The 23,035-nt window shown below is 42.1% G+C and overlaps 1 protein-coding gene across 1 annotated transcript in view; it reads left to right on the top strand.

The window, feature by feature from the left end:
- The window catches only part of THSD7A (thrombospondin type 1 domain containing 7A), a 982,498-nt gene that overhangs the window by 776,145 nt on the left and 183,318 nt on the right, over positions 1-23,035 (top strand). Inside the window, exon 12 of the mRNA XM_085630781.1 lies at positions 11,513-11,616. Coding sequence (XP_085486907.1) covers positions 11,513-11,616 — 104 coding nt within the window. The remainder of the gene's footprint in view (positions 1-11,512; positions 11,617-23,035) is intronic.

The following is a 23,035-nucleotide window of genomic DNA, read 5'->3' as shown; positions in this document are numbered from 1 at the left end:
TACAAGTAACATTTGGTCTTTCATTAGAGACTATTGCAAATTTTGTTATGTGATCATTAAATGTGTTACTTACAGAGGGTTCTACATTCTCTTCCACTTCTGCCTCATTTACTGTGTCCTTCTCTGCACTGTTTTGTTCAGGACCAAAGTAACAAAACTGAATTTCATCAACAACCTTCTCTACATCTGATACCGTTCCTCGGAACAGAGCCCTATTCAATTCATTTAACTTTATTGCTGGACTTTTGGCAAAATACAACCGTCTCACAAACTTTCTCATTTCAGTATGATGAACAGCCAGCATCCTAAAATGATGGAAAACACTATTGCACACTTTTCTAGATAGACAAGCAAGAGAATGACCCTGCAAACCAGTATTCTCTCTCACTCTGCATGGATCCAGACTTTGAAGCACCTTAATCTTTTGTTTTACACTTTTTTTACTATATTCTCTTAGAAACTCTCGAAATCTGTCAATAGATTCCTGACGCACAGTGCAAATACTACTACAATTCCAAGTGTACACTGGGGCTTTAGGACGTCTCCCCATTGCCTCATCTGCCATCACTTGTACCTCATCTCTTGGAACCATTATCTCCTTCTCCATTATGCAACCATTTTTTACTTCGTATGAACGACCTCTGGTGTCAACTGCATGCAGCAAACTATTACTTTGAAAATAGCTCTCTTCATTAAAAAAAGGTTCACTACTTGAACTATGCATCCACTTTCCTAAAAACACTTTACAAAAGTTTGTTCTGTTCACTACTCTTTTGCTTTTGCTTTGTGATTTCAGTACATTAACCATTTTATCTAATGTACGCATCCTATTCAAAATTAATATGAATAGTTTCCTTTTTAATTCTAATGCTTTTGCTGCAATGGCTTCAATTTCTTTTTTTCTCTTGTAATATTTTGCCTTTTGCTTATATTTCTTTACATCCTTTATCAAATTGGACATAACTCTTCTCTGAAACATTTTTCTACGTATCTCTTTAAACGCTGTTTTTCTGTTTATGTTAAACTTTTCAATTGCAGAAGGTATATTTGCATTAACTAAATTCTCAATTTTTTGCTGTTCTCTATGTTTTGTTACATTTTTCCGAGGACAGACATTTTGTACATTTTTCTTTGTTTTGAATATTTTGTTAAGAAATTGTTTTTTCTGCTTACCAGAAGATTTTTTCTTTTTCCCAACATGAGCATCTTCTACTAACTTTGGTCCTCCAGTTGTCTTCAAATATAGTTTTTTTTTTAGCGTTTTTTGAGCTCGAGATTTTGTAAGCATCTTAAATTTTGTTCACTGTTCTTCAGCAATACCTGAAAAAAAATAAAAAATAAATCCTTTATTGTATTTAAATATATTACTACATTTGTTTTCACAATAGTCATAAAACAAAATTTCTTTGCCAATTTGAATGCACACAAACTGCTCTTTTTTTTGGGCAAGTGAAAATCTCTTTTACAAACTGTCACATTATGAAAGCACTTTTCAGATTTTTTAAAAAGCCCATGTCCACAGTGCTACACTCCAGCAAGGGCAACCAGCCTTAGTGAAGCTCAATGTATTTGCATTACAGACTGAAACCTGAAAACCCCACTCGCTTGTAAATACTTTGCATGACTATACACGGCAAGCACATGGGTGTGTGCTAAGACTCTGCTTCTTCCCCCAAAAATTCGCTCCCCCTTTCCATCTAATGCAACTGTGAAATCACCAGAGCAAGACGCAATAAATCTCTGCCTATAATTCCTCTATGCACACAGAGTCATGTTTTCACATTAGTCCCAAAACGAAATTTCTTTGCCATTTTGAAAGCACACTTACTGCTCTTTTTTTTCGGGCCGAGTGAAAATCACTTTTACAGACTGACACATTATGAAACCACTATTTTTGATTTATTTAATTGCACGTGTACAAACTGTTTTTTTTTCAGACCACCACCATGTGCATTCTCTGTGACTGCCTACACTCCACCAAGGGCAACCAGCCTTAGTGATGCTGAATGTATTTGCATTACAGACTTAAACCTGAAAACCCCACTGGCTTCTAAATACTGTGCATGACTATACATGGCAAGCACATGGGTGTGTGCTAAGCCTCTGCTTCTTCCCCAAAAAATTCGCTCCCCTTTTCCATCTAATGCAACTGTGAAATCACCAGAGCAAGACGCAATAAATCTCTGCCTATAATTCCTCTATGCACACAGAGTCATGTTTTCACATTAGTCCTAAAACGAAATTTCTTTGCCAATTTGAAAGCACACTTACTGCTCTTTTTTTTTAGGGCCAAGTGAAAATCTCTTTTTACAATTTGAAATCACTTTTACAGACTGACACATTATGAAACCACTATTTTTGATTTATTTAATTGCACGTGTCCAAGCTGTTTTTTTTTCAGACCAACACCATGTGTATTCTCTGTGTCTGCCTACACTCCAGCAAGGGCAACCAGTCTTAGTGATGCTGAATGTATTTGCATTACAGACTTAAACCTGAAAACCCCACTGGCTTCTAAATACTGTGCATGACTATACATGGCAAGCACATGGGTGTGTGCTAAGCCTCTGCTTCTTCCCCAAAAAATTCGCTCCCCCTTTCCATCTAATGCAACTGTGAAATCACCAGAGCAAGACGCAATAAATCTCTGCCTATAATTCCTCTATGCACACAGAGTCATGTTTTCACATTAGTCCCAAAACGAAATTTCTTTGCCATTTTGAAAGCACACTTACTGCTCTTTTTTTTTCGGGCCGAGTGAAAATCACTTTTACAGACTGACACATTATGAAACCTTTTTTAAAAATTTATTTAATTGCACATGTCCAAGCTGTTTTTTTTTCAGACCACCACCATGTGTATTCTCTGTGTCTGCCTACACTCCAGCAAGGGCAACCAGCCTTAGTGATGCTGAATGTATTTGCATTACAGACTTAAACCTGAAAACCCCACTGGCTTCTAAATACTGTGCATGACTATACACGGCAAGCACATGGGTGTGTGCTAAGCCTCTGCTTCTTCCCCCAAAAATTCGCTCCCCCTTTCCATCTAATGCAACTGTGAAATCACCAGAGCAAGACGCAATAAATCTCTGCCTATAATTCCTCTATGCACACAGAGTCATGTTTTCACATTAGTCCTAAAACGAAATTTCTTTGCCAATTTGAAAGCACACTTACTGCTCTTTTTTTTTCGGGCCAAGTGAAAATCTCTTTTTACAATTTGAAATCACTTTTACAGACTGACACATTATGAAACCACTTTTTTTTCTTTTATTTAAATGCACATGTCCAAGCTGTTTTTTCAGACCACCACCATGTGCATTCTCTGTGACTGCCTACACTCCACCAAGGGCAACCAGCCTTAGTGATGCTGAATGTATTTGCATTACAGACTTAAACCTGAAAACCCCACTGGCTTCTAAATACTGTGCATGACTATACACGGCAAGCACATGGGTGTGTGCTAAGCCTCTGCTTCTTCCCCCAAAAATTCGCTCCCCCTTTCCATCTAATGCAACTGTGAAATCACCAGAGCAAGACGCAATAAATCTCTGCCTATAATTCCTCTATGCACACAGAGTCATGTTTTCACATTAGTCCTAAAACGAAATTTCTTTGCCAATTTGAAAGCACACTTACTGCTCTTTTTTTTTAGGGCCAAGTGAAAATCTCTTTTTACAATTTGAAATCACTTTTACCGACTGACACATTATGAAACCACTATTTTTGATTTATTTAATTGCACGTGTACAAACTGTTTTTTTTTCAGACCACCACCATGTGCATTCTCTGTGACTGCCTACACTCCACCAAGGGCAACCAGCCTTAGTGATGCTGAATGTATTTGCATTACAGACTTAAACCTGAAAACCCCACTGGCTTCTAAATACTGTGCATGACTATACATGGCAAGCACATGGGTGTGTGCTAAGCCTCTGCTTCTTCCCCCAAAAATTCGCTCCCCCTTTCCATCTAATGCAACTGTGAAATCACCAGAGCAAGACGCAATAAATCTCTGCCTATAATTCCTCTATGCACACAGAGTCATGTTTTCACATTAGTCCTAAAACGAAATTTCTTTGCCAATTTGAAAGCACACTTACTGCTCTTTTTTTTTAGGGCCATGTGAAAATCTCTTTTTACAATTTGAAATCACTTTTACAGACTGACACATTATGAAACCACTATTTTTGATTTATTTAATTGCACGTGTACAAACTGTTTTTTTTCAGACCACCACCATGTGCATTCTCTGTGACTGCCTACACTCCACCAAGGGCAACCAGCCTTAGTGATGCTGAATGTATTTGCATTACAGACTTAAACCTGAAAACCCCACTGGCTTCTAAATACTGTGCATGACTATACATGGCAAGCACATGGGTGTGTGCTAAGCGTCTGCTTCTTCCCCAAAAAATTCGCTCCCCCTTTCCATCTAATGCAACTGTGAAATCACCAGAGCAAGACGCAATAAATCTCTGCCTATAATTCCTCTATGCACACAGAGTCATGTTTTCACATTAGTCCTAAAACGAAATTTCTTTGCCAATTTGAAAGCACACTTACTGCTCTTTTTTTTTAGGGCCAAGTGAAAATCTCTTTTTACAATTTGAAATCACTTTTATAGACTGACACATTATGAAACCACTATTTTTGATTTATTTAATTGCACGTGTCCAAGCTGTTTTTTTTTCAGACCAACACCATGTCTATTCTCTGTGTCTGCCTACACTCCAGCAAGGGCAACCAGCCTTAGTGATGCTGAATGTATTTGCATTACAGACTTAAACCTGAAAACCCCAGTGGCTTCTAAATACTGTGCATGACTATACATGGCAAGCACATGGGTGTGTGCTAAGCCTCTGCTTCTTCCCCAAAAAATTCGCTCCCCCTTTCCATCTAATGCAACTGTGAAATCACCAGAGCAAGACGCAATAAATCTCTGCCTATAATTCTTCTATGCACACAGAGTCATGTTTTCACATTAGTCCCAAAACGAAATTTCTTTGCCAATTTGAAAGCACACTTACTGCTCTTTTTTTTTCGGGCCAAGTGAAAATCTCTTTTTACAATTTGAAATCACTTTTACAGACTGACACATTATGAAACCACTATTTTTGATTTATTTAATTGCACGTGTCCAAGCTGTTTTTTTTTCAGACCACCACCATGTGCATTCTCTGTGACTGCCTACACTCCACCAAGGGCAACCAGCCTTAGTGATGCTGAATGTATTTGCATTACAGACTTAAACCTGAAAACCCCACTGGCTTCTAAATACTGTGCATGACTATACATGGCAAGCACATGGGTGTGTGCTAAGCCTCTGCTTCTTCCCCAAAAAATTCGCTCCCCCTTTCCATCTAATGCAACTGTGAAATCACCAGAGCAAGACGCAATAAATCTCTGCCTATAATTCCTCTATGCACACAGAGTCATGTTTTCACATTAGTCCTAAAACGAAATTTCTTTGCCAATTTGAAAGCACACTTACTGCTCTTTTTTTTTAGGGCCAAGTGAAAATCTCTTTTTACAATTTGAAATCACTTTTACAGACTGACACATTATGAAACCACTATTTTTGATTTATTTAATTGCACGTGTACAAACTGTTTTTTTTCAGACCACCACCATGTGCATTCTCTGTGACTGCCTACACTCCACCAAGGGCAACCAGCCTTAGTGATGCTGAATGTATTTGCATTACAGACTTAAACCTGAAAACCCCACTGGCTTCTAAATACTGTGCATGACTATACATGGCAAGCACATGGGTGTGTGCTAAGCCTATGCCTCTTCCCCAAAAAATTCGCTCCCCCTTTCCATCTAATGCAACTGTGAAATCACCAGAGCAAGACGCAATAAATCTCTGCCTATAATTCCTCTATGCACACAGAGTCATGTTTTCACATTAGTCCTAAAACGAAATTTCTTTGCCAATTTGAAAGCACACTTACTGCTCTTTTTTTTTAGGGCCAAGTGAAAATCTCTTTTTACAATTTGAAATCACTTTTACAGACTGACACATTATGAAACCACTATTTTTGATTTATTTAATTGCACGTGTCCAAGCTGTTTTTTTTTCAGACCAACACCATGTGTATTCTCTGTGTCTGCCTACACTCCAGCAAGGGCAACCAGCCTTAGTGATGCTGAATGTATTTGCATTACAGACTTAAACCTGAAAACCCCAGTGGCTTCTAAATACTGTGCATGACTATACATGGCAAGCACATGGGTGTGTGCTAAGCCTCTGCTTCTTCCCCAAAAAATTAGCTCCCCCTTTCCATCTAATGCAACTGTGAAATCACCAGAGCAAGACGCAATAAATCTCTGCCTATAATTCTTCTATGCACACAGAGTCATGTTTTCACATTAGTCCCAAAACGAAATTTCTTTGCCAATTTGAAAGCACACTTACTGCTCTTTTTTTTTCGGGCCAAGTGAAAATCTCTTTTTACAATTTGAAATCACTTTTACAGACTGACACATTATGCAACCACTATTTTTGATTTATTTAATTGCACGTGTCCAAGCTGTTTTTTTTTCAGACCACCACCATGTGCATTCTCTGTGACTGCCTACACTCCACCAAGGGCAACCAGCCTTAGTGATGCTGAATGTATTTGCATTACAGACTTAAACCTGAAAACCCCACTGGCTTCTAAATACTGTGCATGACTATACATGGCAAGCACATGGGTGTGTGCTAAGCCTCTGCTTCTTCCCCAAAAAATTCGCTCCCCCTTTCCATCTAATGCAACTGTGAAATCACCAGAGCAAGACGCAATAAATCTCTGCCTATAATTCTTCTATGCACACAGAGTCATGTTTTCACATTAGTCCCAAAACGAAATTTCTTTGCCAATTTGAAAGCACACTTACTGCTCTTTTTTTTTTCGGGGCAAGTGTAAATCACTTTTACACACTGTCACATTATGAAACCACCATGTGTAACTACAACAAAAACAATTCCCATTTCTATTATTCATTTCTTAAGTTACCACATACATCCCCTCTCAAACTCTAAACTCACCTTTAAAATTAGTTAGTTGTGAAAGAAATGTGACACTCAAACAGCAGATTATCAGAGCCAGGATCTCTGTTGTGTTCACCTCTCTCCTCTCAGCAGAACCAGATAATGGCAAACTTTCCCTCTATTTTTCCACACATATACATGTAAGTTTCAAATCTCAGTGCTTCCCCCTTTTTTTCAAATGTAATCACACATTTCTATTGGTTGAAAACCAACCCTTTTCCAAAAGTACCCTGCCCCCAACTTGACTTCTGCCTAGTACCCTTCCCCCAACTTGACTTCTGCCTGCTACCATAGCAACAGCTCATGGAACACTGCTGTGTGCAGTTAGGTCAGAAGTTCGACACACAATGTTTCAATTCCACAGAGCAAGAGTGCTTGACTTTTCAAACCTTACAGCAAATCCATAGTACTGTTCTTTGGTTACACATTTTTTTGTACCAATACAAAACATGCTTCTATTAATTTTCACATACAGCCTAGTTTTTATTCTAGAATGGTATGAAACAGCCAATCAGTTCTTTTTGTTTTAAAAAAATATGTATGCCTCCATTTCCAAACTGTCTTTCTTTTCATATTGCCATTCTACTGAAAGACACCTCCTGAGTGCATCCAGTTCTCCTTTGAAGATGTTCACAGTGTGGATTGTAGGGCACAGCTATGTCTTCTGGAGTGAAAAGTTTGCAGAGAAAACAGATATGGTGAGAGACCTTGCTTTGCCAAATGTAGACATTAAATGGATTGGTCAGAGAGGGTTAAAGTGGCACCAATTGATGCCATTGGTGAAATCCTTCATTCAAATCCAACACCCTGACCTCATAATAGTGCACTGTGGTGGCAATGACCTAGGCACTTTGACTGGGGTAGGTCTGGAAATGCTTATGAAGGACACCTTTGCACAACTGTTTACACTTTTCCCTAAAACTGCCTTTGTGTTTTCCAACATATGCCAAAGGCAAAAATGGAACTGGTCCAATCATTTCTGTCCACAGATTGACAAAGCAAGAAAGCACGTCAACAAATCTGTTTCTGCTTTCCTCCGTGACTATGGTATGGGTGCCATTTACCACAACAACTTGCGTTATGACATGCAAGACATTTATAGAGGAGATGGTGTGCACTTCAATGATGAAGGGAACAGAGTCTTCCTCTTGAACCTTAGACTCTGCATCGGTACTTACTTGTAGGTACCACTAAAAAAATGACTTCATAAACACAACAGCTCTTTTTAGAGCTCCCTAATTTCTAAACTCTTAAATCTGCTTTTCATTTATCTATTTTTATTTTTCTACCGTACGCTTACCGTAAGCTTACCGTACGCGTACCCCGTGATTTTTTTTAAAATCAATAAATGTTTTTTTTGTACTTTTCTGTCCTTCTTTGACCCCCTTACAAATGTTAGGGGGTCTGTAACTCTCCTCATTGCCCCCTTTCCTTGTTTTCACTCTTTTTTTTCAGAGTGAAATACACAAAATGGCGGCCGCCGCTTCCTGGTTTCGGCCGATTCGAATGTTTACTAAGATCTAACAGCCAATCAGAATCGCGCTCGCGCACGCCGCCGTACGCTTACCGTAAGCGTACGGTAAGCGTACCGTAAGCGGGCTCAGATATATATATTGATTTAAAGGCTATTTTCTCAGAATCTACTGAACAGATTTACACCAAACCTACAAAAGGCACTTCCTTGACCTAGGGACTACCTCTCTGCCAAATTTTGAGTAATTCTGTTCAGCCGTTCGGGCTGTAGCTCGTTCTAAAGGTCCTATGGAAAAATGCATGGGAAAAACGCGTTTTGGGACCCCCCTTTTATCTCAGCCCCCGCTTGACGGATCCCCCCGAGACTTTCAGGGTAGGAGCGGAGCGTAGCGCCCCACCTATTTTGAGAAATTCGCGAGGATTCGTCGACCGGCGCCAAAGTTATTCAAAATAGAATGTTGAGGTTTTCCTATGGAAACGTGGTCCTAACTATAACTACCTACTGGCGACCGCCAGTAGGTAATGTATATATATATATATATATATTATCTACTGGCGGTCGCCAGTAGATAGTTATAGTTAGGACCCTGTTTCCATAGGAAATCCGCAACATTCTATTTGGAATAACTTTGGCGCCGGTCGACGAATCCTCGCAAAATTTTCAAAATAGGTGGGGCGCTACGCTCCGCTCCTACCCTGAAAGTCTCGGGGGGATTCGTCAAGCGGGGGCTGAGATAAAAGGGGGGTCCCAAAACGCGTTTTTCCCATGCATTTTTCCATAGGACCTTTAGACACAGCTACAGCCCGAACGGCTCAACAGAGTTACTTGAAATTTGGCAGAGAGGTAGTCCTCAGGTCAAGGAAGTGCCTTTTGTAGGTCTGGTGTAAATCTGTTCAGTAGTTCCTGAGAAAATAGCATTTAAATCAATATATATATCTGTGGCAGCTTACGGTGCGCTTACCCTGCGCTTACGGTAAGCTTACCGTACGCGTACGGTGACGTGCGCGAGCGCGATTCTGATTGGCTGTTAGATCTTAGTAAACATTCGAATCGTTCGAAACCAGGAAGCGGCGGCCGCCATTTTCTCTCTCGCACTCTGAGGGGGGGAGGAAAAACAAAGGCCAAAAACATGTAAAGGGACTGTTTAGACAGCTCCTAACCACCTAGCCTTGATGAATGTGTCCCCCAAAGAACCCCCAAGGCCAAAAATTCATTTTTATTTTTTTACGAAAAATCGCCGATTACGCTTACCATACGCGTACGGTAAAAAAAAAAAATAAAAAAAAAAATATCCACAATCTCCCCACTCCGTGTGCAAAAGGTGCCCGCATGGCACCCTTTGTGCATGGCATATCATTCTGAGCATATGCAGAAAATGTAAAAGCTTATCTTTCACAACGAAGCACATAATATCTCCTCCATGTGTGCACGGTGCGCGAAGCGCATCGTGCGTACATGGCCCATCCACGGCACTAACTGCGTAAAGTGGGCGCGCGGTGCGCGAAGCGCACCGCGTGCTCACTGTGCGCGCACGGTGCGCGAAGCGCACGGTGCGCGCACGGAACGAACTGCGTTAAGTGGGCGCGCACGCCACGAATGGCGTAAAGTAACTTAGCATTTAAAAAACCGTACAAATTCACTGAAAAAACCATAGGTTTCACACACGTTATAGTTATGAATTAGCATTTAAAAAACCTTGCAAATTCAGTGAAAAAACCATAGGTTTCACACATGTTATAGTTAGCTGGACATTTTACTGATAAAAAACCAATGAAATTCCCCCGTTATAGTTAGTGCAGGCAACTATAACTCACGCGACCGCAATCCTCTGCTGATGCTAATACTGTATTTAGACAATTATTTGCCCATGTCTTCTTCCATTAAATTTTAGCTATACATATATTACAAATATTTTTTTTTCATAAAGACACATATGTCATCAGCAGAGGATTGCGGTCGCGTGAGTTATAGTTGCCTGCACTAACTATAACGGGGGAATTTCATTGTTTTTTTATCAGTAAAATGTCCAGCTAACTATAACATGTGTGAAACCTATGGTTTTTTCACTGATATATATATATATATATGCATCTATATATATCTATGAGTACACACAATATTATGTCTGTGGGTGTTCACCATATTGGCATATTGGTAATGTCACCTTCCTTGGTCACTTCCATGGAAACATCTAAACCCTTATTTACTTAAATTTGCACTGACACACATTTGATCCAACACAATTAAGCACTGCATATGCAGGGTGTTAAATTTGTAATGTACATTTGCAATATCATGTGCAACATGTTCTGTCCAACACACACACACACACAAACATTTAGTTCATGATGGCCCACGTTTTCCTGCTGACACACAAATTAATGCCTGACAATTTCTACCAGGAATGTAATTCTGGATCTGTAATGTGTAGGTTCTGATGCATTTTTGCGCCTACCTATTACATCCATATACCCTCCTCGTTGCAACTGATAACGCAGGCTTTCCTGGATTTGGATTGTTGCTGATGTCACTCACAACAGAGACCTCAGTGAATCACTGTCAGTCCTCCTAGTATTATTCCAGGAGATGGGCCATAAATGAACTGGGAAGAAATGTAACATGCCTCCTTGTGGCAGCACCTTCTTGACTAATCACTTAACCATCTGCACCATCCTGTTACTAATTGGGTAGGTAGGGGATGGAATGTCATAATGGAGTCAAGTGACAAACTGCAAGCACACTGGCTGATGTGACAACCCGCCACTCAAAATGAAACCCTAAAAAGTCGTACAGTATACGCCAATGTTGAAAAAATAACTTTTAACAAATTTTAAAATCTCCAAACGTATCCCTTTACACATTTAAATCTCTCAAATTGTCTACTCGTATCGTTTTTCTCTTTATTCTTTTACTCATTCGTTAATCGTGGTACTCATATTAAAATGCAATGATTGTTTTCAAACCCTCACCTGTCGTGCATATCATTTCATCTTTCAGATGGAGGACACACAAATGGCGCCGGTGCCAGCTGGTACCCTGGCATGTCCGTCAAGACAGCCCCGGGGCACAGGAAACCTGCGGAGCGGGACTACAAGCCAGAGGTAGGAGCACTTCACGGGCTCTGGGTTCAATGAGTAGGGTGAAAGGCACAAAGTAGAAAGGGTTTTGTTTGGGAAAGGGAAGTGAGCCCGTGCCAATGAAGCCTCCCACTATATGCTGATAGCTGGCATTCACAAACAGCGTTTGCGTAACACCACCTTGTGCATTCAGTGAGAGCAATGGGCAAACGCACAGGGCTCAGTCTTACATTCCAGTGATTCTGACAGTTCTTCAGAATGGGCAGTGTTCTGCCCACCCTGGTTATCTGAGATGTAGGACTCATATTTTCAACATATATTTTGGTGCTCTTTTGTAACTTTGAACTATTCTTTTATTCACTAAGCTTTTTTTGTTCTTTAAATACAGGAGTAAAGCAAGCTACAGCGATTTCTCTTCTTTAGGTTTTGCTCCAGTATATGCACTAAAGGGGCAATACCAAGAGTTTATAACTTTAAGAATTTGAAAGCGCAGGCTCATAAAGGGTTGAGCAGGAAATAATTTTGTGTAGGATAGAAAGAATGGACTTCAAATACGTGTACTTAGTGGCTTTAAGTTTCCACATAGAGAGAATGTAAACATTTTTGTAACCAAATTGATGGCGTCAGGAATGTCATTTGTATTAGTAGATCCTGGTAACATAAATTTAAGAAGGTAATGTAATGTGTGTGGGGGGTGCATGTGTGTGTGTTTGTGTGTATGTGTGTGTCTATTTCCTGTATGCACGTGTTCTGTGCTTTATTACCATGGAGTGCAAAGCTGTCATCCATTTCACTCTTGTAATAGATTTCATATTTAACTCAAGCCCGACATTCCAGGGCAAACCAATGTCGTACTTGTCATGGAACCCGGGGGTGTTCCCAACACGTCTAGGTCATTGCAATCAGAGGAGTTGCGTTTTTAGTGCATGCTTTTTTTTCCTGTTCTTTGTTAAAACGGAACAAAAACATGCCATCTAGATCACTATTTTAAATCCATGTTCCGATATTTGACACACTAATGATAATCGGGGGCCAACGAGTTTCGTTTTTATCATGGAGGCTGCAGGCGTTCCCAACATGTCCACATGCGTGCAATCACTGACCTCAGGAGTTTACAGGAACACATACGTGTGACAACTGACCAAGGATTGTTTTTCATGTGGAAATTGCAGGAAGCAACAGACAGAAGTCCTTCTTGATGATGGATAACTCCTCTAATCCCAATGCAATCCAGGCAGGATGGATCTCAATCACGCTGCCGAGACCAGGCTCGTGGATTCAGCTACTTGTAATCAGTCTGACTCCAGTCCACAGCAAAATATTAACACAGGACCTACCGATGCAAGAAAATAAAACCTGGGAGAGGATAAAACCTAAGACAGGACGTCAGTTGTCGTAACATTTGGGACAGCTTAGCTGGAGTAAAGTAATGATAGAAGAGATCGAAATGTGGAGTTTCTTGTCGCATTAAAAGCTAAACAACTTCTGCCTACAGCAAACAACATATAGAATTATAGATATGTAACAGGGAACAATGACATATTTTTGCCTGTAGAGTCTTGCGCTGACAGGGACTATGGTAGTTAGAGCAGAGAAAGAGATTGTTTCCCCTTGACTTATGTGGCATCAGTGGGAAGCATCTTTTGCTTTCCTCTGTTTTTATGTCATAGCAGTGAGTAACTGGATTTCGAGTAGGTTATTAACACTAAAGGCTTCCATACAAAACAAAACTCATCTTTTAAAAGAAGGATTACTTCTGCCTCAAATCTATCTTGAGCACTGGAACAATAATCCTGGGTGGGGTCATGCAGTAGGATGAGATCTGGTATGTGGTGATAAGATGGGGTTCAAGCAACAAAGTAGACAGAGGAGAAATTGGCCAGGTGAATCTCTAGATAGAGGTTCAGACTACATTTGGTGAGTAAGATTTTAAGGGATAAGCCCAGCATGCTGCCAGAGAACAGAGTCTGGAAGAGACAGAAGACTTCTTCATCAGGTAAATTAGGCAGGCACCTGCATTAGGGACTACTGCGCTGAAAGATGAACAAGTTATAAGCTCTGGCAGACACACGGGTCAGGAAGCTGGAGCATAGAAAGCAGATAGTGAAGTTGTCTGTGCTGCAAATCTATACAGATCAACATCTCATCCCATTGTGGTTTTATCAGTCCTATGGCAAAGCATTAAGGAGCAGGCGATAAAAAAATGGAGTCATAGAATGGTAAAATACAATCAATGTGCATTGACTGCAGCAACCAAGCCTGGCGTTCACTATTAATGACATAGGTCTTCTAAAAACACATTGGAGAACTCATCAATTTCTAAAGAGCTCTGCTTTAAAATTGTTGGAGCTGGCTCTCTCTGCAGGGCCACCCTAAACATTTTGCCATTACCCTTCAACTTTTTTCTGTATTCGTTTTTGTTGGCCTTAGGACTCAGTGCACTTTACCACTGCTAACCAGTGCTAATGTGCTTCTGCTCTCTCCCCTAAACATGGTTTAATTGTCTTACACCTGATTGGGATATGTAATTTACTTATAAGTCTTTTGTAGACTGGTATACCATATACCCAGAGTCTGTAAATTAAATGCTACAGTTGGCCTGCAGCACTTATTGTACCACCCACTTAAGTTGCACCTTCAAACATGTCTCAGGCCTGCCACTGCAGCCTGAATGCAGTTTTAAACTGCCATGTTGACTTGCTATATAAACGCCCTTACCAAGCCTTAAACACCCCTTTTATTACATATACGTCACCCCTAAGGTTTACCATAGATAGCCCACAGGGCAGGGTGCTGTGTAATTAAAAGTTTGGAGATGTAATTTTATGTTTTACATGTCCTGCTAGTGAAAAACTTCCAAATTTGTTTTTGACTACGGTGAGGCCTACTCCTCCCGTAGGATAACATTGGATATCCATTATTCAATTTAATAAGCTGTAATTTCCTGTTGGGAACAGGTAGCTATAGCATGTTTGGTGTCTTTGAAATTGTGGCAAAGAGCTCTATGCCACTTTTAGAACTTTGGCATTTTCCTGCCCTTAGCCCTTTTGTGCCTGTAGTCTGGCCTTAAAGCAAACACAAGGAGATGATGGACGGAGTGCTGAAACTTTTCAAACACTCACCCCCAATCACAGATCTGGGTTCAATCCATCATCATTCTTGAGCTCACTTTGCCACCCCAGTTCAGACACAGCTGTATGCAAATCAGTCTTGACCCTGTGCCTCATGGGAACAGTCCAGCCCGAACTGCCAAGGCATGTCTTCCCTGGACTGGAAACAAGCATCCTGGGACCGGTTTTGGGCTAACAGCCCTCATCAGCCAGGCTAGCTTGAATCCAGTGGAAAAGTGAGCAAAGGACCCATGTCTGGGCATACCCTGCCAACTTAGGGCGAACGCAGCAAACACAGGGAGGTGATGGATGGAGTGCTAAAACATTTCAAGCACTCACCCCCAATCACAGATCTGGGTTGAATCCATCATCATTCTTTAGCTCACTTTGCCACCCCAGTTCAGACACAGCTATATGAAAATCAGTCTTGACCCTGTGCCTCATGGGAACAGTCCAGCCCGAACTGCCAAGCCATGTCTTCCCTGGACCGGAAAAAAGCATCCTGGGACCGGTTACGGGCTAACAACGCTCATCAGCCAGTCTAGCTTGAATCCAGTGGCAAAGTGAGCAAGGGACCCACGTCTCGGCATACCCTGCCAACTTAGGGCAAACAAATCAAACACAAGGAGATGATGGACGGAGTGCCAAAACATTTCAAACACTCATCCCCAATCACAGATCTGGGTTGAATCCATCATCATTCTTTAGCTCAATTTGCCACCCCAGTTCACACACAGCTATATGCAAATCGGTCTTGACCCTGTGCCTCATGGGAACAGTCCAGCCTGAACTGCCAAGCCATGTCTTCCCTGGACTGGAAACAAGCATCCTGGGACCGGTTTCGGGCTAACAGCCCTCATCAGCCAGGCTAGCTTGAATCCATTGGCAAAGTGAGCAGGGGACCCACATCTGGGCATACCCTGCCAACTTAAGCCGAACAAAGCAAACACAAGGAGATGATGGACGGAGTGCTGAAACTTTTCAAACACTCACACTCAATCACAGATCTGGGTTGATTCCATCATCATTCTTTAGCTCACTTTGCCACCCCAGTTCAGACACAGCTATATGTAAATCAGTCTTGACCCTGTGCCTCATGGGAACAGTCCAGACCAAACTGCCAAGCCAGGTCTTCCCTGGACCGGAAACAATCATCCTGGGACCGGTATGGGGCTAACAGCCCTCATCAGCCAGTAGTCTGGCCTTGGTATAACTGACAGAGTTTGAGAATTCCTCTCAGACAGTCACACAATAGAGGGATTTGGTGTGCCTACATGGGTCCTCTGCTGTCAGCACAGCCCCGCAGCTACAGCCAGTGCTCTGCCTCCACACAAAGGACTTAACATAGGCACATTGTTGCTGCAGTCTCCTTGGAGCCAGGGCAAGGGAAGCAGAGAATTCCGTGCACTTCAAAGCCACCATGGCAATAGGGTATAAAAAGGGGACCTCAAACACCAACTCTTCAGTACACTTCTGGACCTGTGAGTACTCTACCAGGAAGAAGAACTGCTGTGCTGCTGATAGGACTGCCACCCTGCTGTACTGCTGGCCCACTGCTGCATTACTGTATTGCTGCCATTCCGCCCTGCTGCCATCTTGCCTGGGGAAGGAGCACTGGACCTGAAACTTCATCTTTACCCCAGGGCTACCAGAGTGCCTCAAAGAGCTAGTCTGCTGTTCTCCTGATCTAAGCCTCAGAGACATAAAAGGCTCCCCAAAATCTTGCACCAGCACCCGGACCCAGCTGAAATGAGTTGCAGACCCGCAAGTGGTGCTTTTCTGGTTCTGGACAATTGATGTGGCTCAGAGAGCTGAAATCAAGCTTTTGGGCTCTTCGTGACTTCAAACAGGCCCGCTCGCAATGAGCCCTTGCTGCTTGCACCGAGATTCAGCGTGAAATTACATTAGCATTGACCTCTCACAGGGACCGCCAACGTGAAGCTCCAGCAATGCCTGCCTGAGACGCCTGCGCTGCTCTTCACGCTACACCATCAGCTTTATACAACGCTCACTCTGCTCCTGCCAGCCCCCTCCATCGCTAACAGGACTCTTGCCACAGATTTGCAAAGATAAAATGCCAGCGGGCCCAACCTGGGGACTGTAGCCGACCATAGCAGTTGGCCTGAACTTTTGACTTTGACACAGTCCGATGTGACCAGATACTCATAGGTGCCACGTTGTGTTTTTTGGCACTATTTTCAATAAAGTCTTTACAAATTCATAACTCTGGTTCTACTGATTGGATTTTTGTTGTTTTGGTGTCAAACAATGTATTAAAATTTACTCTATGTTTCTCAATTGGTTTAGGTTTTTTCTTCTGTTTTGTTGTCACTTTATTACTATTTGTATGCTGCATAAATACTTTACACATTGCCTCTTACTTTAGCCTGACTGCTTTTTGTGCCAAGCTACCCAGGGTTAAGAACAGGCTATTTTAGTGACTTTTTGTGGTTCACCCTGCAAAGGATTGTGACTGTTGCTTGGCGCTAACACCCCAGTCAACCAACAATCCAATTTCTAACACAGATTAAATGGATTCTCAAAATATTAGCTCCTATTCTAGCTATGCTCAAAATGTACATATTTCACAAAATGCGTTCAGCTTCTGAGTAAATGTATGAAAACACTGCAACCACAATCCCATATGGTTTGGTTGGAGGAGTATAGTAACCAAGCCACAGGATTTCTCTGTAGAATTTTCCACTCGCCTGTGCTCAAAAGGCTCCTCCTATCCCAAAAGCCTTCATGGCAGGATTATAATACCACTGTCTCTATTCATATAGTCTGATCTTTCCCCTTATTTTAGGGTTACAAAAATAGAAGCCCTGATTGTAGCCTTTAAGGAGCCCATCTTGGTATTGACACATAATGTTGGATAAGTTAAAACTTGTGTCAACCAAATCCCATAATGCAGTCAGACCCAATTATAAATGAAAAAACAATAGGGAAGATCGATGGCCTTAAGATCATAAAACAATAGAAAGAGTTTAACTAACGTATGTCCCATTTACTGTTTATTCACACAAAGAAAAGTGCCAACCAAAAGAGCAAAATCAATCTTACTCTTTAGAGCACTAAGGGTCCCCCCCCCCCATTAGTCTTCCGTCATAGTTTGCGGTGTAACCTTTAAGCCTCCTACTGCTTAAGGGTTGGGCTGTCCTAGGTCAGCAAACTGGAATTTCCAATGTAAAATTCGTTATTTCGTATGTTCCAGACACAAATCGCCCACCACTGATAGGTGGCCCATTTGTGCCTCAGAAAAGGATATTACTTTGTTTTTCGAATATATTGATATTCAATGAGTCATCTTGGTGACATCTTATTTAATTTTGAATTAATTTTTAACTTAGTGAGAAGTCTCTGAAGTACAGTTGGAGTTGAATCATATTGAAACAGATCAACAGCATCTGTCAAAATGATCAGTTTTAACATTGATCAGCTAAAGGGGGAAGCTAGCTACAGCATTTGAGATTGTTGGGAGGTTCAAAACGTAAAGACATAAATGTCTTGTGCTATGTGAGTGATTGTTACTTTTAAAGTCAACATTTTATTTTTAAAGCACCATGAAGTTTTTAAAGTTAATCAAAAAATGAGGAAACATACAAGAAATATTTTGTATGTAAATTAATGCATATATGAACATGTTCATGACACGATCACTGTCTTTGTTTACCAAGATATGTGAGTACATGAGAAATCTGCCCAATCTAAGACTAAAAATCATATTTTTCTATGTGACAAAAGCAAGTGACTGTCTAAGGTCAATGTTGCTAATATGATGACTCCTTTGAGCTCGTGAATCTGCCGTTCCCTTTCGGTCAGGATGGTGGCCAGCCGCTGCGCTCTGGAGGTGGAAGCGTCAATGTCTCTAAAGTGCTATAATTACAAAGTGCACCGCAGGCCTGATTAGATAAAAGGGCACTCTATAAACTCAGAGCTCTCACAGGAGAGCCGAGGTGTATCATGCCCGCCATTTACTGTTAATGTAAGTTAATACCAGGCTCTCACACTGCATCGTGCACTCTGCAAAAGGCGTCTGTGCTTTTCTTTCGAAACTCCCAGGTTCACTTCAGATTGAATTTCCAAAGGTAAGACACAAAGATGCCAACAAAGGAAAATCAAAATGGATTAGTGTTGCAGGTAATATGATTTCCTGTCATTTCATGTGGCTCTTCACTTAAAACCCCACTTTCCATTCCTCTTAGTCGGTGCCCTTAGAACCAAGATCCGCCCTTCTGTTTGGAAACAGAGGGTGCTAGGCAATGCAAGACCTGAAATAAAATGCTACCATAATGCACTGTAACAAAATTAACATAATTAACATAAAGCAAATGCCATTGGAGCAAATAGCCATTACGGTGTAAATATATATTAGCAGGTTAGTCCTACTGTACTACATCCAGACTTCATATTTATTTTTGTCACTATTTAAAAAGTTTATGTAAAGTCTTTGACACAGAAATATTGTGCACACACATTCTGAAAGTCTTCAGTTTTTGGCCTCACAATGGGGCAGTTCTTATTCGTCATTTTCATTGGACAGTATGAGTATGAGTGACTGCGCGCGTTTTAGGTCAAACATAAAAATCGCTTCATCAGTCCTGCCAGATCTTTTGAAATTAAGAAAAATAACACATTCAATCAAAATAATGCATTCATGGGGAGGAGCGTTGGACCGCCTTCAGATGTTAGTACTCTCTTACGTTTCATTCCCATTTTTGGTCGGCTTAAAGGGCCGCCATTCTGTGGCTAGAGTGTCTGTTTTGTTGAGAGATGCCATTTTGCTTCGTTATAAATGAGCCTTCATCCGGAAAATGCATGCTCCATGAGACAGAGATGTCCTTCTTCAGCCATCATCGATGTGCATAGCACCTGACCCTTCAGGGAGCTGGAAGATACTGTGTGAGGCTGGCGGTACGCGTCCAGACATCATTTCATCTGCACCTTCGAAGGTCACTGCAGCACTGGATACGGCGCACAGCTTCGGGGCGGCAGCAGTGTCTGTGAGCCCTGAGCACAATCTGTGCGGGGCATACATCACAACGGCTGATGCCAGTTCTCGTGTCCTCTCCGTCCTGCACCAGTCGCTGCCAGTAGTGATGTTTGAGCCTCGCCCCTCACTGCCAGGGCCGGACTGGCTGTAGCGGGCACCGGGCAATCCCCCAGTGCGCCGCACGGGTGGAGGCCGGTTTTGGGCCCCTGGGGGCCGTTTTTGTTACAGGGCCGGATTTGGTTCCCAGTCCGGCCCTGCTCACTGCTCAGCATCCGCACCCTTCGGCCATGTCAAATGGTCCACACACAATAAAGGTGAGTACAACAGATGGTATGGTGTTTCGTACCAGAGCCTCTGAGGTACTCTCCAGTGGCAAGCAACACTTGGGTGTGCATGCATGACAGCACCTTTGCATGGGTAGTGGTGCAGTGGCGTAAGGAAATTTGAGGGTGCCCCCCTTCAAAGTACACGGAGGGGGCTCCCACTCGGACCCCGTCATGAGCTCTAAGGCCAGGGAGCCCGCTGTACAGTGCCAACCAAGCCAGTTAATTGTGCTGAGGGGGCCCCCTGTAGCTCGACCCCCTGCACCGCAGGGGCTGCAGGGCCTAGTGTTGCTCCACTGACTTTACACCATCTCCTCATACACATGGAATGTTGGTAGATATAAGAGGAATTGGCCAAAGGCAACTGTAGCAGGAGTGAACAAACACTGACAAGCTGGAGCACATACACAGCCCATTCCTGTTATCAGGTCAAACCTGGTTTGTATGCTGTTAACATTGTAAAGATTTGTATTTATCATACAATAAAGGTTATTGACTAACTTTTCACTCCAGTTTTCTTTGTTCTTGCCTGAAATGGAAGAACTTCCAAAGAGCAGGGGATGGACACAAGTATTTCTGTGACTCATACATGGTACAGTCTTCATTTCCATGAATAGTGTCTTTGCTGTAGTAACGATGGCTTCCTCACTGCTACCATAGCGTCCCAGGCCTTAGCAACCCCCGGTAAAGTGAGACTGACTTCTGCCAACTCTTCCTTTTCAGTCAGAGTTCAGCCACCCTGAGATTAGTCCTAAGTATTAACAAGCATTGGCAAAGTCAGTGGGTCTGGCTTCATCCTTGTGAGGAGAGTTTGTGTGTGTGGCTTTGTGGAAGAGTGAGTGAGCGAATGCAAGAATGAGTCAATGGGTGGATGAGGGGCTGCATCTATCCATGGACACACATATTATTTTGCCAACGCACTTGCTGCTTAATTCTTGTGATCTTGCATCTATTCATCACTCATAGACTCCTTCCTTCATTTACCCAGTCACCCATCCACAATAAACACACACACACTGACTGAGCCAACATGGAAGAGGCTCTTTCACTTATAACAAATCCAGAAAGACTGCCTTTGCCAGTGCTTGATACTGTAAGATCCAATCGCTGCTCATGGTCTAACAAAATCTCAACGTGTCTCTCTGATTAGTCTTTTTCAAATTAAGAAAAGCTACTATTTCACCCACCTGCCATTAATGTGCAAATTAAGATTATTTGCCAATGTCTACATCCACTAAAATATTTATTCTGCAACAATTTACAATTAGAAGAAGAACCATTTCCCCAGGATAGAGCAAGGAGAAGTTATGGCTTAGTATGAAAATGCAAAAACATCTAAAACAAATATGTGTTACCCTAGTTCCACACTAATGTACTCCTGAAAAATAAGACAGCTTTAGAGAAGTTTATAAAAAATGAATCTCTGCAAAACGCGAATTAAAGGAACTTCCAGGAATAGTGACAAAGTAGTCAGGCGGTGAATTTGTCAGGTACCACAGTGGGTATTTTCTGAGTAACGAGATGGTAACAATATAAAATGGTGCATGTGAATAGGAATCTCCTTTTTACATGTTTAGGGCCATATTTATGAAGCCTTTGCATTGTCCTCGCATTACGCAAGGTGATGGAGGGGCAATGCAAAGACGTCAGTAATATTTACAAAGCCACGCAAGGCCTGATTTGTGTGGCCTTCTTTGGCTTTGTAAAGAACTTTAACACAAAGCAGCTGCTTGCACTGTGTTACATTAGATTTCAACTTGGGAGATGTTCCATGGGTGGAGCATGGGTGTTCCCATGCATTCATCCATGAATTTTGGCACATTCCCAAATTTACAAATGCATCAAAATGCTACACCTTCCCAAGTGAGGCGTAATGAGGAGAAACATCTTTATTTCTCCTCAGTATTTCCCCTTTCCACGTGTCCTGCATTCTGTAGCACACATACAAAGAGGAACATGCCCCTAAGGATTGGTTTTGTCCCTTCCTGCACAGCAACACTCCATCGCACGCTCAAGCACCCTTGCGCCAGGGTGAATGGGTGCCTGCATTGGCGCTAGGCAGCACACAGTGCTCCAGCACAAGGAGAGAGCAGAAGTGCTCCATATCTATGTAAAGATGGGGCATTCTGCTCTTTCCCTTTCACGCAGCGCAGCAATTGCTTGTTGCCCTGCGTTGCATGAACGTTTAATAAATGTACCCCTACGTTCTCATGTTGCATATGAAGGGAAAATCTCATGGGGTGAAGAAAATTATGACTAATAAGTATTAGAGCAGGTACTATATTCTGGAAGTGGCCCATAGAAAGAGTGCCTCCTTCAAACACAATTGGAATCTGAACCATGAAAACACTTGGAGCCCCGCCATGTTGGACCACTGCAGAAATATACACTCCTGGTCACCCCTGCATATTAAAAATGTGCATTTTATTTCTCTTCGGCTCACATGCCGCAAATGTAGGAGGTGAACACCAGCCTCTTTACAACTCCACCATCTGCCCGGTGGAACACGCAAAACCAGAATGTTAGAAAAATCATGCCCACTGCTTATTTTTTTAAGGCTGTTATGAGGTCTCAGTATGTGTAGGACCTTGAAGCTAGTATCTATTCCAGCCGCGGTCGGTAGTAGGAGTAACTGCAGGGCGGTGACATAGGGAGGGGAGGGGCAGGGTGGGGGGTAGTAAACTATGGATTACGGAGGTTTACAGGTAAGTTAACATATAAATTAATAAAACGAATTTCGTTGCGTGCACTGCTTCCCCAAATGCGATGCAGTGCACGCAACGAAATTCGTTTTATTAATTTATATGTTAACTTACCTGTAAACCTCCGTAATCCATAGTTTACTACCCCCCACCCTGCCCCTCCCCACGTCACCGCCCTGCAGTTACTCCTACTACCGACCGCGGCTGATCTATTCTATTTGAAAATACCCTGAATATCACACAACTTGGGGGCATATTAGCAAGGGCTTGCGATATAATTATCGCCGCTTTAGCGTCCGTTTTTGGGCGAAAAGC

This window comes from Triturus cristatus, chromosome 10, assembly GCF_964204655.1.
Source record: "Triturus cristatus chromosome 10, aTriCri1.1, whole genome shotgun sequence".
NCBI classification, from domain to species: Eukaryota; Metazoa; Chordata; class Amphibia; order Caudata; family Salamandridae; genus Triturus; species Triturus cristatus.
Note: the sequence above shows the minus strand (reverse complement) of the source record. Positions and strands in the feature narration are given on the sequence as shown.